This window comes from Pygoscelis adeliae, unplaced genomic scaffold (genome assembly GCF_000699105.1).
Source record: "Pygoscelis adeliae isolate BGI_AS28 unplaced genomic scaffold, ASM69910v1 Scaffold10, whole genome shotgun sequence".
In the NCBI taxonomy this organism is placed as follows: Eukaryota; Metazoa; Chordata; class Aves; order Sphenisciformes; family Spheniscidae; genus Pygoscelis; species Pygoscelis adeliae.
This window is the reverse complement of record NW_008824053.1, coordinates 967,813-986,142: the sequence shown is the minus strand read 5'-3', so window position 1 is coordinate 986,142 and position 18,330 is coordinate 967,813. Positions and strand designations below refer to the sequence as shown.

At 38.0% G+C, this 18,330-nt stretch overlaps 1 protein-coding gene across 1 annotated transcript in view; it reads right to left on the bottom strand.

Moving 5' to 3' along the window:
* COL11A1 (collagen, type XI, alpha 1) overlaps positions 1-18,330 on the bottom strand; it is a 164,925-nt gene that overhangs the window by 9,138 nt on the left and 137,457 nt on the right. Inside the window, 11 exon segments of the mRNA XM_009333735.1 lie at positions 268-375; positions 1,737-1,790; positions 6,450-6,503; positions 6,587-6,614; positions 6,616-6,686; positions 7,115-7,168; positions 15,798-15,851; positions 17,053-17,106; positions 17,401-17,454; positions 17,644-17,751; positions 18,253-18,306. Coding sequence (XP_009332010.1) covers positions 268-375; positions 1,737-1,790; positions 6,450-6,503; positions 6,587-6,614; positions 6,616-6,686; positions 7,115-7,168; positions 15,798-15,851; positions 17,053-17,106; positions 17,401-17,454; positions 17,644-17,751; positions 18,253-18,306 — 693 coding nt within the window.

Below are 18,330 nucleotides of genomic sequence, written 5' to 3'. Positions count from 1 at the left end.
AGCATGATGAGATCGGTGCTGCTAGTTTTATCTCGTCCCTAACTTAGGTGTATGTGTTTCCTTCATCTTCTGAAAAACTCTATGATCTCGTTTTAAGGTGTTTAACTTCACTGTGTTTGTACAATGCCAAGGAAAGTTTTAACCTCTAGCAGGAGGCTCTGGCTGTTACATGTTTAGAGCAACTTTATGTCTCTTGAAAGAAAGACTGGAATATGTACTCTTTGCTTGCACGAAACCTGAGTGAAAACACAAGTATGTTTTACTCACTGCATCACCCTTGGCTCCAGGAGATCCCTGTGGGCCAGGAAGACCCCTATCGCCCTTTTCACCTTGCTCTCCTGGAGGTCCAATCAGGCCAATCAAACCAGGATGTCCCTAAACAAGACAGAAGAAAATATAGTTAAAACTCAATATATATAAAGTAAATGTGCTCTGCAAACACAAAGAGGAAGAAGAGGGCCACGAAAATGATCAGGGGGGGTGGAACATCTCTCCTGTGAAGAAAGGCTGAGGGAGTTGGGGTTGGTCAGCCTGGAGAAGAGAAGGCTTCAGGGAGACCTTATTGCAGCCCGTCAGTACTTAAAAGGGGCTTATAAGAAAGATGGCGACAGACTTTTTAGCAGGGCCTGTTGCTACAGGACAAGGGGGAATGGCTTTAAACTAAAGGGGGGTAGATTCAGACTAGAGATAAGGAAGGAATTTTTCACGCTGAGGGTAGTGAAGCACTGGCCCAGGTTGCCCAGAGAGGTGGTGGATGCCCCATCCCTGGAAACATTCCAGGTCAGGTTGGACGGGGCTCTGAGCAACCTGATCTAGTTGAAGATGTCCCTGCCCGCGGCAGGGGGGTTGGACTAGATGACCTTTAGAGGTCCCTTCCAACCCAAACTGTTCTATGAGTCTATGAAATTAGAGCTTTCAAATGTCATCACTGTTGATAGACAACAAATAACCTCAAAACAAATTATTCTGAAAGCATATTAATTGTTGTTAGTTGGCATTTAGACTTGGAGATTATTTGCAAGCTGTGACCGCTTATTCAGTGAAAGAGACCTAAGTGCAACGCAGTCCTTACTGAAACTGATACAGGAATAACAATACCTGTGGGTACAAATTTCATACCAACTTTCACATTTAGATGCTATAATCGTATATAGAGTTGCACATTTTTTCCCACATGTAATATAGCTGTATAAACAGCTGATCCAAGCACATAAACAAAACCTGAAATTCACATAATATAATCATATTCATATCCCCTTCTCTATACAGTTTTTCTCTGATACACAAGCAAGCAATTGTTGGGACTCCATTAGAAAATGCTATCCCAGATGTCTCAATCCATTAGTTAAAAAGAAAGTATTACAGCTGTTAAATATTTACATTTTGTTGTTTTAAAATAAAAATCTCAAATACTTTTTATTTCTACTTACTTTGTTTTTGTAAAACCAACAGTTCTCTTTCCATCAACGTCTTTGGGATTTTCATTGCAAGGAAGAATCGTGTGGTCAATAGATTACCACACAGGCAGCAATTTTTTTCTTTCTATGTATCTCCAGGCTATCAGATGTGGCTTAAAACTTCACGATTACTGTTAAGGCTATGGGAAGCCGATTGACAGACGTGGTAAATTGTCTTGCTTTCTGATACAAACACCCTAGTATTTCTTTCTGTTAATTTTATACAGACTTTCAGACTGGATCAAAATTACAAAGGCACAAACAATGAATAAAGTATACCTTCTCTCCTTTGGAACCTGGGTCTCCTTTCAGGCCAGGCAAGCCAGGTGGACCCTAAATAAATCAAGGGAAATAATGTTAAAATAAGTTTTAACATGCGGCACAGATCATGTTTTCTTGAAATATTATTAAAGGCAGTGTAAGTCAAAGCGCAGAGTCATTCAGTGGTTGATGGTTGTGATTGATGGCATGTGATTTAGGGCCCAAGATGAAATGTATGTTTAAAAAGGCATAATGATGCTACTGTAGCATTTAAATTACTTTATAATTAGAAATCTATAAAGGTTTGTATGATTAGAAATCTATGAAGCAGAGGGTCAACTAAACTCTTAAAGAGCACTGAAAGCATCCAGTGAAGCAAGTGATATTTAAAAAAATATTCAAATAATTTTTTGTTGATTAGCCTAAGCCTAATTTTGATTGTGGTTACATTACATGCTTTCAATTATTACTTCCACCTTAATTGCTGTACCTTATTTTAGTTGCTTATTTTAGCCCTTTCTTTCATAAGACAGTGGAAGGTATCCTCTTACCAGAAAATATCCTGGTATTTTCTCCCAGTTTACTACAGCTCAGTAAGATTTCTACAGAATATAAATCAGGTTGCTTATAATAACTGCTCCTCAATATTGTTTTGTTGGAGAACTACCTCATATTTTGTTTCAGCACTCAGGGTGTTATCTTGGGATTATGGTTTCCTTGACTTGCCACCTGAAATTCCCGTATGACCATGAATAGTGCATTTAAATCCGTATTTTCTAAATGTTCAAGTCTTTTCTACTCAACATTGCAAGCTTACTTAATGTGATCTAGGTGTGCTAGGTCCACCGACACGTACAAGCTTGTGGTCCTTCGTCACTTTTGTAAGTGTGATTAGTTACACAAATTACTTAGGTTTTGCAATACTGGTCTGGGCAATCCTAAATGCTTTTAGGAACTGCCTTAGTCTCTTTGGGCCTCCACTCCTCGTTTGTTGGACAGGGATAATGCCCCTACTTTACAGAGGTGTTAAACTGATACCTTGTTAGGTACTTGCATGGTTCACATCGTATAAGCAGCTTACAATTTTTAATTTGTATTTACAAGCCATCCTTTCTGCAGCACAGTAAAGACATACGTTACTTTACAAAACTGAGTAAGAAATCCTCTTTATTGTTTTATTTGCAGTTGTCCCTAAGCATTACTCCATGCAGCTAGATTTCTGTAAACAGAAATATGCTGGGGCAGGAGACAGAGCTGTGAGCAACCAATATAGGGTCAACAGAGCCATTCTACAGGCCCTTCCATATTTTTGGGGTGGATGTGGGGAGGGCACAACCCAAAACACTCATTTTTTTCAGGTGGTTCCAATGTAAGCTGAAGCTTAGAGAATCTGTCGGAAAACTCCATTGCAGTCTTGCTACCTGGGAAACTATTGCAAAGGATAAACACATTCACATGGATAGGTCTCATTTTCTGCACATCCCTTGCAAAAACCACTGAATAATCTTGTTATAACTTGACACGAGCTTCTTTTCCCTGACAGTGCTTTTTTTTATCTTTACTGGGGTCATAAGAGCAATCCATTAAAGACACTGCTCTACCAATAGTCAAAAATACAACTGCATAGATGGCACAGAAAGAGTTTGTCAAAATGTCCTTGGTTTGTTTTTTCTCTAGCTTTTTTTTTATAAATTATTTTAATCCTGATTTATAATTTTAGAAGAATTTTGAGGGATTTGAGAAATCTTCTGAGGTTCATAAGAATGACAGTGCTGGTTTTGTGTAATCCGTACAGAATGAGGTGAGAAATTCAGGCCCCGCAGTGCATATGCAAGCACAGAAAAGGCATTCATTTCTCAGAGGCTGTTGATCTCACACTGAACATGCATGCATTAGGGGAAGAGCTGCTAGACCAAGTCAGTATCTCATCACTACTAGTCTCCTGCTGGCAGTGGACATCTGTGAAGTTACGATATGGCTAGCAGTAATAAGCGACCTTTTCAACCTGGCACAGATTCAAAAGTGCCATAACACTTCACATATAAAATATTATTCTGTGCGTATCCTTTCCATCTCTACTTCAGGATATCATTAGATGCAAAAGCCTAGGCAAATACATAATTCATGAATGGAAAGTGTAATTTTTAAGCTTTTGGAATACAGAATCAGACATTTTCACCTGCAGTGTGTTGTGCTCTACTGCAAATCTGCTTTCATATTCTTCTCCTGATAGCAATCTACTGCAGAGGGAGGGAGGGGAAGGAGGGAGACTTAACCTCAGCAACTTTTACATATAAACTTCACTTTCTCAAAATCCAAAATAAAGTTTAAGTTGCAGCAATGCATCTAAGAAAAGTTCTTGTTGAGCTGACAGGAAGCCTGGGCATTTGGGAGTATATGGTTCATTAATACACTCAGCTTCAGATTTGAATTGAATATTTAAGTGCTCAAATGTTGGAAGAGAGCTCTTCTGATGATGTATTTGGAGGCTTCTGGTGACTGACATGTGGGAAAGGGATGTTTATTATTGCTGAATAATTGTTCACTGGCTTTTAGATTTCGGGACAGAATTGTAACTGAGGAGATCAGTTTTCAGTTCCCTGATTTGTCCCCCATGCATTTTATTTGTAAATAAATGTGATGGGGCACATCATTTAAAAACTATGGTGGTGGCCTCATCATAAACTCTTTGGAGAGAAGAGGGTTTAGCACAGGGGAGTCCTTTCCCTTGCAGCTTCTCATTCATTGTTCCCAACCTCTGACTTATAAGCGATATGTTATCCATGAGACTTCAGACAAAATTACAATGTTAAAATGAAGGGCAACAAAGAGCTATAGTGTAAGCTTCCCTCAGCACATTATTTGCTCATTATTGTTTTCTAAGGGACAGAGAAAAATGAAATTATATGTAGGTGCCATTGTAATAGCATCTATAATTACATACACAGAAGTGATCGATAGATGCACCTACGCACCAGATCGCTGTTCATTGCCGGGGGGGTGTGTGTGTGCAATCTTTCTAGTGTGTGAGGCGTAATGTTCTGAAACTCTTTGCTTATAGGTTAAAAAGTTGCGTGTTTGGAACATTTTTGGAAATGTAAATGGTTACCCAAATACTTTCACCCATTAAAGCATTTTCACTCAATGAAAGAAAAGGCAATTGCTCATGTTCACAGAGGCACATGAACGTGAAAGATTGGTTTAGGGTAAATGTCTTAATTTATGCAGCATTTCAGTTTAATGTCCCCATTTTTTCCACTTTCATTTTTATATACTGGAAAAGTCTGATATGGAAATTTTATAGCTGGTGTTCAGACCCCGAGTTCTCACTGGGGAGGCAGTGAGAACTTTGGAAAGATTTTGAGTTCACATATATAGCTTAAGCGCAAAACCTTTCAGTATTAAGGCTACCCAAGGACCTGTATCCTTCGTATCCTCTAAACCCATATAGGAAAGGAACAGAGGATTTCCTTCACACTTCCTACTCACAGCCTCCCTTTTCCCCTTTAAGAACCACATCATTTCTGAAGTAGATGATAGCTCCTTATTGCCCTATTCTCCTAAAGTAATCTGATTGTGTATGTTGGCATAGTTAACCTGGTCAAAATAACAGAGTGGATTTTACTTAGGATGTGATAACACTGCTTGCAAACTGTAAAATGCCTTGAAAGTGTAACACTTATTTGTTTTTTTCCACTAAACTGTAACAGTCCATGTTTTGTTTCGAAGCTTTTCATTCCCAATGTGTCACTCAACTGTGATGACAGAGGTGAACTCTACTTCAGTGAGTTTGGAGAGCAAGAGATATGAGATCTTTCCACTAAATTGGATCACCTTTGCTTGACATGCGAAGAGTTAACCTGCTGGCCATATAGTTTAGATTTGAATTTCTGCACATAATGCTGAATAAGAACACCAATATTGTGCAGTTTGTGCTCACAGTGTTGTTTTTTCAGCTTGTTAGAAAAGATACGCTAAAATAGCAAGTGTAAATAGAAGCAATGATATAATTTGATATGTCATCTATAAGCTTCCCTTGCTTTAATCATATTATTAACGCAGAGCAGAACCGTGCTATGCCCTAGATGCCCTAGAAACTGGGAGCCTGGTTCATTCAGACCCTTTTAAACACTTTGGTCATGGATTATATTTCCTGGGACTGCCACAACGAGCAACAGACACGATGCTGCTGTTCATTTTTATAAAACTAGCGTGTTTTCTTCTTTGCTAGAAGTCCCCTTTTGGCCCTACTTCTGATTTAATTTTTTCTTTCTCTAAGGAATAGATATGATCTAAACTTCTACCCTATGAATAATGTTTTCCTAAACTAGCAGTCATTAAAATCAATAGATGTACAAAATTTACCACTGCTAAGGAAACAAAATGATTTAAGGTATTAAGCTTTGCTGATGTGGGGACAGAAGTAAATTTTTTTATTATAATCTTCATTCATTTTATTTTTATTTTTAATTCTATTCAGGGGATTTCAAGCATTTGGTTTTACACTGCCTTATTCCACTTTTTACCTGGTATAAATCAGCACAGCTGCCTACTAAAGTAGAGCAGTAAAATGATGGCAGTTGTGTATCAGATTTTACCAGCACAGAAAAATAGTGACTTTGTGCTAAGAACTGACTTGTACATTCATTTTTCTGTGAATGCACAAACACGTTAATGGTATATTTTAAAGGGTGCTTTTTCTGTTTTGGCACTGAAAGAAAGGGTACTCACCAGAGGCCCAGGAGGGCCATCCTGACCTGGCGCTCCAGGTAGACCTTGTTCTCCCTAGAAAAAACAAAGTTTGCTTTACCAGAGGATATACAAGAAATGCAACATTTAAAATATTATTACACGCTCCGCTTACTCACCACAGCTCCAGGAATGACCCGGAGACCATGGTTTTCCTGCAGGTCCCTGTGGCCCAACTGGACCTGTTTTTCCAGGAGCCCCTTCTGCACCAGGTTCACCCTAGAAAGAACGTAAGCAACAGGTCAGAGAGGAAGAGAGGACTAAGCTTGGCACCGTAGGGATAGACAAGCTGCAAAGCGAGAGCAAAGTTTCCTCGCTCCATTTTTTAAAAGCTATTCTAAAGCAGTGCTCTGCACAGGACAGTTTCCTGAACAAAATTTTGATAGCTTCATATGAAGATGCGGTGCCAGCAAAGCATGCTCATCTCGCTTTTCCGCAGGGGTGAGCCAAGTTGGGCCCGCACTGGTGAGAATCCACCAGGTACTCCATTATATATTGCTACCAATTCTGGGTCTTAATTTGGATTTTACGGTTTACCTATTATAACTTTGATAAGTTTCACACTCAGTGCATGATAAGCAATTTACTTTTCGTTTATATATAGTTTACATTTCCATGCTCCTGAAAAAATATCTTGAATGTATTACCTTTGCACCTTTTTCACCTTGTCTGCCTTCAGCACCCGTTGCTCCAGGAGGTCCCTGTAAAAGACAGAGACTGAGCTCATAATCTCAGTTTTCTAAAATATTACCAGTGAAAAAATTCTGCAAGTACAATTTCCGCTGTATTAATAAGTAGTAAATGCTAACAAAAGAACATGAAATTTCTTTCTTGACATTGTATTCACAGGATAAAAATCCCAATCTGTCATATCAGCTCTTTTTCCCTTTATAAAATTTTCTGGCATTTTAGAATATCTAAAGAGAATATACATCACCTAACACCTCTGATATGATGAGGTTAACAACAAATGAATAGCTTGGAAAAATTCAAAAGAGGATATAAAAGCAAAAGGAAAAGAACAATGCTAGTTTACATATACAGTAACAGTTTTAAACTTGCTTTGCACTGGCTTCTATCTATTCACTGTCGTTTATCCACTGATTCCAAAAGGGCCTGTCATTCTACAGTGCACAGAATGGCATATACTTCTTTATTCTCTAAGTCAGGGATGGGCTCGGTAAGCCTTTTGATTACATTTGGACAGCCAAAAATCGATACACGCTTTAATATTATCCAGTAAATACGGAAGGGGAAAAAAACAATAATCACATGACTAGAGGTTGTAAGGAATGAAATGAAGACACTGACTACAAATAGCTCTTAGTATCAGGTCTCCTGCTATTGCCCTCCAAAAGCTCTGTTTGACTAGGAAGATAGAGCTCGGTACTGCGAGAGGATGTAAAGATGGGATAAGGTTCAGGTGAAGGCCACAAAAGAGGAGTCGCAGTCGTCTGGCAGCATGGTGACTACCTATTGCTGATGTCACCCATCTTTCATTTTCTTAAGGTTTCAGCGAAAAATAAAAAGGTGTTTTTCTCCTCCAGAACATGAAGGGCGGATTTTCAGGTCAGGGAATTAATATTCATAGCTTCAGTTATGAACAGAAGCGGTATCTAGAATCTAATGTACCCTTTGAAAAGGGTTCTCATATATACACTTAGTTTAGAAAAGAGGCACTCAAGATAATGGACCAACTGTTTTCCTACAAGGTTAATTTTCAGCCTGGGAAATGTCTTTATTACAAGTTGCTATTTCTTGCCAATCAATGAGCAGCTTAAAGCAAAAGCAAAGAACAGTGACTATGATCCAATACATTTTCTGAATCTATAAAACATACTCCCTAAGATTCACCTGTTCATTAATGCAACAAGCAGTTTGTTATGTAGAAATTTAAAAAAAAAAAGTGCTCTAAGGACCAGCAACGAGAAAAATCCACTCGTTTCCATTTATTTACTGCTCTTTACTTCATAACAATAACCAAAAAAATGCAGGCCCCTAGAAGTAAAGCACTAAAACACATCCTTAATTTTACAGACGAGAACTGTTCTTCCAGTCAAGCACCTACCCGTATGCTTTGTCAGCTCAGGGCTTTAGACCACAGTTTGACCTAACAGCGATTTTTTATACTAGAGCTGAAATTAGCCCAAACTTTTTATAGCCTGATATATTTCACCATCCACTACTATTGGCACATACCTTGAGCAACGCCACCAGTTTAATTTTCCAGGAATTAAAATAACATTCATTTTATAACTATTTACATAGAAGTATATTAAGAACATTCATTTGCTTCTGAAATTAAGCTTTCTCCAGGGTGGAACTGAACATCTGCAGTACTGTGTGAACCTTTTGGCCAGCAGAGATGGTTCAGGCTTTCCATCAAAGGTAATGCAAAATGAATTAAATTACCCACAGTGGAATTTGGTCATTTGTTGTGGGTATCAACAGGTTGTTCTCTTTGGTATTTTTAAGAGCTGTAAGTGGTAAAGGACTTAGTTTTACCTCTTCAAAATACAGAGAAGCTAAAGAGCCCTGGGCAGTCTGGTCCAATTGCTGACTCTCTAAAACAGGAAGAATAATTTAAATCACTACTGTTCCAATAATAATCTCTGATGTATATACCCCTTTGTGTAGGTTGCAATTGGTTGGGGGATCGAAGTTCGCAGCGATAAAAGGAAAAATTATTAGCAGGTATATAAATAAACTCAGGAACATTTTGGAAACAGGACTTTTTTTTTTTTTTTCTTACATGAATTAATTTACACGCCCACTGTCTTTACTGCATGAAAATTCCTTTTACTCAAGTTCCCTTATGGATGATAACCTACCCTACCTAAGCAACTGAAAAGGGTTGAGTGTAGCAGTTTGTATTTGGGAAATATGGTCTCTGCATAATCTAGAAATGCAGCTGCAACATGAATTAGCAGGGCTAAAACCACTGTGATCGCGAAATTACAAATACAATGAATCACGATTGCTAAACAAAGGGGGTGCATTCGTTATCAAGCAGGGCCGATGCTGCACCAAGCGCAAAGCAGCTAATGAACTGCTGCTTCTAACAGGCTGTGATTGCTGGCATGGCACAGATGGTGCTTCCACAGAGATAGACTGCTAATTATTATTTATCTTCCCTTCCTACACTTCAGTTGGAGTGTCTGGTAAATTTTAACTGACAGAAAAGATCTCAAGAACAATAATTTTAAAGTAATGCACGGCTCCCCACCCTCACCACCCCAGCTACCACGGTGATTTTTATGATCAGTACGCTTCAAGTTTGGACACGCTGCCTGATACGTTTCATGCAGAACGGAGAAGACAAAAGAACTCGTACAGAAACAAACTTGTCCTCGATGTTTGTTACATGAACCCATTGGACGTTTTTGTCTGCTCTTCCGTATTTCATAATTTAATTAAAATAATTTAAACTGTTGTTTATAGCTGTCTGTCATCTGACTAAAACCATGATTTCCAACACAGAAAACCATTACCACATTTCATCAGTCAGTTAAGGTAGGAACCTGGCGTATTGTTAGTTGTTCTGTGCATTTTCAACAAAGAGAGAAAATCGACTTAATTTTTAAGTGGTGTGTGCACCCTGCTGAGGCAGCGTGATGCTGTAGCCAAAATGGAAAAAAATCTCATTCCTAGAAACACTTGTTTTTTTCCTAAGTTATTCAACTTTGTATATAAAGGCAACTAACCAAATAAACTTTTGCTTCTCAAAATTTAGAGGCTGGTTTTGTTGCAGTATTGACATCTGTTCTTTTATTGAAAGCAGACAGTATACCCTCCAGTTTAAAACAAAAACATATCTTAGTCTTGCACTTTAAATTCTAACAGTTTCAGATTGATATATGGAGCCTTATGGGTATGTGATGTAGACATCTAATTGACCCTTATAAGAAAACAGCCAAACAGCAGAAAACACAGCTGAAGGGCCTAGCACACTGAAAAACTGAGAGGAACTTAAGCAAGAAGTACTATCCTGAGTTGATTTTTATTGATTGTGTATGTTATTTGTTTTAAGAATGAATGTTGTTTGACGGTGTCTTTTCAATTAATTCAAACTAGAGATTTGAATTACTCCATGAGTAATTACTCCATGTAATTACACATTTGAATTACTCCATGAGTAATAGAGATTTGCCCAGTACTCCATGGCAAAACAAAAGAAAAAAAATTCCCAAAAGTATGTGCAAAGAATTAAATTTCAGAAAAAAAAAGTAGCAACATAACTGTAGAGCGATTCAGTCTTCGTAGACTGAATGTAGACATTTCTAGATAAGCAGGCATTGGATCAGGAGGCCTTTTGAGATGTTCCACTTCTCATTGATCACAACTCACTCATCCCCTACATTGGAAGGAGAAGCTGGAAACCATTACACCTCTTCAGAAGCACAACCTTCACACAGTATGCTGTAGGTCAATGCTGATGCTGGTATGAGCAACAGGAAAGCTGTACAGCTGAGAACTCTTCACTGACAAGCCCATAGCGGTTTGTGAACTCCTTGGTTGCCTTAGATTGCTCCAACAATAAAGTTAACTTCATAACGCAGTTTTTGTCTTCAGAACATTTAAGAACACTTCAGAAGCCACATCCTTCTGTGAGGTTGGCAAGTTTCATTCTTCTCTTTTTGCAGATAGAGAAATTCAGGGAGCAACATCACAAATGTTTAACACACATATAAGGGGGAAAGGATTAGAAAAGGGGTTGCTAGTCCAAAGCTGTACTAGAATATTTGTCTGTTCAGCTTGGAATGTAATATATATACATGTAATGCCTCAAGTTTTCTAGAGAATCTAGGCTGACTTCCATCAGCGGAGAACTCGTCATGGGATTTGATGATGGAAAGCCCACAGTGAGAGGAAGGTGTCCTGATGAAGAGCAGCCATTCTCAAATCAGACAGAACTGGTAAGGCTCGAGCTGGGTCCTGGATAGCTAAGAAGTCAAGCCAGCTATCTGCTGTGGGCTACCTCTACCAAAAAGCCTATTGTGCTGGATATTTTTATAAATGTAAAGTAAATACGACAGCCGAGGAAGTGGTAGCCACTGTGTCTAGGTCTTGATTTGGCAAGATGCTTAAATGGGCGCTGAAATCTGCAAGCTGAAACAAATGCATGTTTTCCTAGCAAGCTTGTATGCTATGTTGAATCAGGAATACTAGGCAAGTTGATCAATTTTTCAAGTAGCTATAACATGTTTCTTTAAATAGTATAAGTTTACTTTAAAAGTTCTTTCATTTGCATCATAAGGCTTTGCTGGCTTAACATAAAAGTATAATTTTGGAAACAAAATATATATTTAACTGCTGCTGAGCATTCTTCAGAAAGATGATACAAAACTGCTAGCATTGGCCAGCTAGAATGCTAAGTTTAGTACTAAAATATTGTAGTTTAATTGCTGAAGTTTTCCCATCTATAGTTATGAAAGAACACATATTATATTAGGCAATTGAGAACTTAATTTTCTGTTTGACTTCAATAACAGTTATGACATGCTTTTACTTCTACGCTGTTCTCATCCACATTCTGCAATCAGTATTCCATTACTTGACTATTCCTGCCTAAGAAAGAGTAGCAAATGCTTCTATGTACATTCCTTTTATTTTAGAACTATATCCTTTTTGGGGGTTATCAAGTATAAGAAAACTTTTTTAAACCAAAGGAAATATGTTTTCCCCAAATACTTCCAACATTTACTCCTGTATTTTTATTGTTAGTATCTTTTCTTATTAAAAGTTATAAACCAAGATAGAATTTATACAGAATAAAAACCTGTCCTGACTATCCAAGTAAAGCAAGGTGTATGTATATATTCTTGCATATAGGAAATACTGAGCATAGTCTTTTACTTCATTGACAAGATACTCTTCAAAAGAATTCCTATTTTCTGAATTCATTACAGGGCATTTTATCACTGAATTTAAAAATAGAGTTTAGTCAATACTAAACTAGTCCCTGAAAGACTGATCCAGTGAATATGTATTTTTATATCAGTTGGCGTTTTGGGTGTTGATCCTTTCTCGCATTGAAGTAGAGAATCTGGCCTTCCATTTGTTAATGAAAAAAAATTACTTCAGCTATACGTTTCCCTTGATAGATTTCATAGCTCTAATTTTCTAAACAGCATGTGCACAAATCCATGCTAGATTTGCACGCACAGTTACTGTGATTACTTGCACCATAACTACATAGATGTATAAAGCCTTCTGCGCATGTATTTATCTGATCTGGTACATGCAGAGATCGTTTCAGAAGTCAGGAGCTGTAAAATACTAATTATGATTTAATGAAAATTAAAAATAATCAAGAATAAATGTAATCACTTTGAGAGACTATCAGGGACTATGTCACAAGGTTTGACCTTCGCAGATTATGTTTTTAGCCTATACATATATATTTTTTTATATATATGTAAATATATGTGTATATGTAAATATAATAATATAAATATATATAAAACATATATATTACACATATATATGTAAATATATATATATGTAAACACAGCATCCTCACTACAAGAAAGACGTTGAGGTGCTGGAGCGTGTCCAGAGAAGGGCAACGAGGCTGGTGAGGGGTCTGGAGAACAAGTCTGATGAGGAGCGGCTGAGGGAGCTGGGGTTGTTTAGCCTGGAGAAAAGGAGGCTGAGGGGAGACCTCATCGCTCTCTACAACTACCTGAAAGGAGGCTGTAGCGAGGTGGGTGTTGGTCTCTTCTCCCAAGTAACAAGCGATAGGACGAGAGGAAATGGCCTCAAGTTGCGCCAGGGGAGGTTTAGATTGGATGTAAGGAAAAATTTCTTTACTGAAAGAGTGGTTAAACATTGGAACAGGCTGCCCAGGGAAGTGGTGGAGTCACCATCCCCAGAGGTGTTTAAAAGACGTGTAGATGAGGCGCTTAGGGACATGGTTTAGTGGGCATGGTGGTGTTGGGTTGACGGTTGGACTTGATTATCTTGGAGGTCTCTTCCAACCTTAATGATTCTATGATTCTATGATTCTATATATTTAATCTAGTTTTTCATCTGAATATAAGACTTCTTTCTGAAGATACTTGCAGTTTTATAAGGCAGAGACCAGTGTACCTGTGGTATTAGGACTTTCTGAAAGGCAGCGGTGGAAATATTTTTTGGAGGAGCAATTGTTCGGTCTGAAAAGTCATGTATTAATTAGGGTATGCATTTTGTGGATGCTCTAATGATCCATTTTTGTTTCATACATAGATGTAACCTTTTATTTTGATTTAGATTTGAGCTAAGTGGTCATTAGCATGCTAGTCAATTTTACCTCTTCAGAGTAGGAATCTGGAACAGGCTTATTGTTCAGACATGTACTTCCTAAGTGGTATTTCTTAAGAGAAATTCGCCATGCTGCTTGTCCGTGAGACCCTTGCTCAGTCTGCAAGGCTCTGGTACTTATTGTCAAAGCCTTTAGAGCACCACAGTAAAACAGTTTTGGTATTTGCTTATCTCGCCAACTAATAATAATCCTATTACTGTTACCCATCAATAACTAGGAAAAATAGTTTATTCTTGGCCTTCACTTGATAGTTGAATGTCACTGTAAGTATGTATGTGTAGCTGAAGTCTCTTAGATACAATGGGAAAACTCTATTTACGTCCATGTCTTTCACTAGAATTTGCTTCCCAGGGAAAGCTGGGGGAACCTCTTTGTAACTGGCAATACTAGACACAGATCGCTCAAAACTCTGAAACCTGGTAATAAACATAATTTCGTATGACCGGGCAGTGAAACTGAGTTCAGGTCAGTTCCAAAATACAGGGGAAGGAGAGGAATGGAAATGAATGACAGAATAAACAAGGAGACTGTACAATTGAGGAGTTCAAGGGACTAGATTTAAAAGTATGAATCCTGAGCTCTGCTAGTGTGTCGTTTCAGAGACAGAAAAACAAAAAATGGGGTGGGATGTTGCTTTCTAGTAGTATAGCCAGAGCTGCACCTCCATAGTCAGCGGTATTACTACTGAAATGGTACGTCCTTCTTAATCTGGATGAAAGGACACTTGTTAGGGCTTTTTGTTGAAATCGTTCTACCGCGAAAAATGCTCTTCATTAGTTTTCATCAGTTGTATGTTCATTCTGCCAGAAAAGTATGAAGCTTTCAGTCCTTCACTGTTTCTCTCTGGTATAATATCAATACAATACCGACTCTATACAAGCTTGAAACATTCAGGTACTCGAGTAATGTAGAATCTGGTTCTACAAAATATTTTCTTTGGAATTCAGGAATGGGATTACATGGCAATATTTAGCCATTTTCCCTAAATTGGAAATGTGTCAAACCACGGGTGACATGATATTTGTGTTTCTAAAGTGTTTTCTGTCTAGGTACAACCAGATGCAATATATCCGATCTGTTAGGAATGAGCTACCGCCTTTCTGTATAATAAAGTACGAAGTTCTAATTTGATGTTGAACAAACATTCTAATTGCTAATATTCAATCGAGCCGTATTTCAGTTCTAGTGATAAGGTTGCTAATGCTACCATCATCATTTACAGTATTATAAATGTTTTGCAAGTTGGTGGAGCAAATAGATTATTGTGTAAAACAGATAAAACTAATTAGGCATGTCAGTTCACTCAAGCCTATTAAATACAGCAATTTAACACATTTTGTTAAATAGCTCTCAGCTTACATTTAATGATGCCCCCTCCCTTGTTTTTTGAAGTGTAAAAACTGCACCTAATTGCTCTCTGAAGCAGACTTAAAGGTTGATGCATCAGTTCTGTAAGTGTAATGTTATTTACTGGTTTTGATTAGCTATATTTGTAAAGCCTGTGAAGCTTCAAAGACTTTAAAAATAATGGAATGGCTTCATAAGTTACAGAAATGTCTGCTTGTTAATTTTGTATGCAGAGGGGATGACACAGGTTTGCACAAAAGCTGCACTGAAATTATTTTATTTCAGAGGCTAAAGACACCAAAGCAGACATATTCTTCCTGCTCCCTGCCAGCAGTCATGTCCCTAAGGATGATGTCTTGTATTACTCTCATAATCACTCACTCCTATCAGCAGACTAATTCAGCAGACACCGAATTCACCTGGGTGAGAAGAAAAAGCGCATTTATGGATAAGGAATACATTCTTCCCTATGTATTTTTGTTCCCATGGTCCATGTAACCCATGTTAAAGGGTTTTCTCTGCTGTTTCTACTTTTTCATTTCTCCCATTACATTACTTAAAAGAAACTTTAAACATCATATATGAGCGTCACAACATGGAAAACAAGTAGCTGAAATTCTCTAGAACGTAGTACCTCAGGAAGAGAAGTGTACAAGAGAAAATGGGAAATTACTTACTCTCTTTCCAGGTGGACCAGGTGGGCCAGCTTCACCTGAAGGACCTGGTGGACCCTGCAACGGAAAATGATAAGCTCAGTGGTAACTATGGATAAAGATATCATCTTTATTAAACGCAACAAACATCTGCAATATGTTGGCCCCTTTCAACGGACAGAAAGTAAGTACCATAAATACACGCAGAGAAGTATACCTGCTGATTCAACAAATCCTTTCTTAGGTTGGTCTTTTGAAATTTTTAACAGCTTTTGTTACTGTACAAAATGCCATCATTCTTTTTTTCTCTCCCTGTTTGCAGCAAAACATTTCAGACCAGGAAGCGGCGGCACAGAAGTAACATATGGTCTTTGCCTACTGCCTAACTCCGTTAAGAAGTTTCTTGCTTTCTCAGGTGCTGAAGTTGTTACTTTTGCTAAAATATTTCACTTATGTCTGTGAGTTAGCTGCCCTGTGGGTGGCTTTCTCTTGAAAAATCTTTTGTGCACTGACAGCCATTTGGCTACTCCATCTTGGTCAGCTGTGATACTCTTAAATATTTCTTTGATAAGCTTTTCTTCAGGAACACAGTGCTCTAAAAGTACGTACTGTTAAGTAAGCCATACAGATAGTAATTTCCTGAAGTTTGCAGGTAAACCCCAGTTTATAACTTACTTCCAACCCTATGTTCAATCTACTAGCATTTTTTATTTTCAAACTGTACTTTATAGGATAATTCCCTGATAATCAAAACTTCCAGAGCTAGAAAGAGACTTTCCAAATGGAAACCCCTTTCTTTTTGCAATAAAAAAGTTAAATTAATGATGTTTTAATACGGGAATTACAGAAATATAAGAATTTGATGCTTAATATGGGTATTGCTCAGATACTTCTTAACTTCCTTAAAGCAGAAACATCAAGGTTTTGCTTCATTTCATCAGGTCAGCTAATGAAGATTATTTGGCTGCAGCATTCCTTTCTTATGCTCAGAGTTGCTCTATTTTTAGTGCTCCTCAGCAGCTCCAGCACAAATCCTTAGCGCATCATTTGCTTCCATTTCTAAAAGAAATTGAGCTCTTGCTTCTGATTGTGACTATAATATGGGCAGTTCTATCTTTACAAGGAAATAAATAGATATTTTTCAGTATAATAGAAAAAGCATCCCTTTAGCAAGTATTATTAAGGGTACGACTGTATAGAAACCACTGATTCAGCAAAAGATACTTTCTTAGCATAGGAGAGAACATGCAGCTGAAGTAAAATGACAGAACGAACTCACAGGTTGACCAGGATCACCATCTTCACCCTTCTCTCCACCAACACCATCTTGACCCTACAGAATTCATGGGAAAAAAAACAAAATACAAAATTCAGCTAAATTAAGTCACTCAGTTTCATACACAAATATAAGAGCACTATTCTTCTACACAGCATTTTCCTAAGGACACTAGTTTTCAAGACTTTTTAAAGATTTCTAAACCTTTTTTAAGCCTTAAGAACTATATGAACAGGAAAGCAACAGCTCTTACAGGCAAGACCTCATCCCCAGACAAGGAAGAGGCAGGGTTAGCTAGGATTTAGTGCAAACCAAGACTAGGATCTAAAACTGTTTTTTAAGTATACTTACAGCCGGACCGGGTTCCCCGGGGGGACCAGGATCTCCAGGAAAACCAACTGGGCCCTAGATAAATCAGGAAAAAACTCAAGGAATGTGTCATCCATTGACAAGCAGGTAGCAATCATCACAAATATTTTATGAAGCATACAATGAATTTAGTTCAAATGTAGAAAATTATATACAGTTCTACATGTAGCACAACTTCAGCAGTGCTTCACAATGCTTTGTGTTAAAATTATTAAGCTCACTTACTGGGTTACCCTTAGGCCCATCATCACCTGGAGGTCCTTTAGCACCTGGTGGTCCAGCTGCTCCAGGTGGACCAGCCTCACCTTTTTCTCCCCTTTCACCTTTTGGACCCTGTAGAAAACATATGAATACAAAAATGGCATCTGGAAATTGAATGGCAAAAGAAAGATTACAATGGCAAAACTGTTTTTCAGAGCCGGGCAGCGTTACTCATCAATAAATGCTGGCATGTGAATGGGAAATTAGGACCTCAGCCTCAGACTGGAAGACCTGTGAATTTCAGGTTGGGTGCCAACATCTGCACCCAGTTTGCATCAATGAACTGTCTTCAGAGAGAAAAACATGCGTGTCAAAGTTAATACTTTTGGAAGAAAAAATAGGTACTCTCTGAGGAAGTCTTCAGCTCTGTCCTCTAGCTGTTAGTACAAGATGTGGCTATAATCGTAAGAAAACAAATTGCATTTTAAAGGTATAAGTTCTTCACTGAAAATTTAAAGAAAACATACACAAGTACTTAAGTAATCTGACTAAATGCTTTCTAAAGTAAGCACTGCCAGATAACTTAGTTCACCATAATAAAGGTTAACAGTAAGACAAACCCAAAATACTCACAGATGTTCCAGATTCTCCAGGAGGTCCAGGGTTACCAGCTTCTCCAGGTTCACCCTGTCAATGTGTGAGGATAAATTG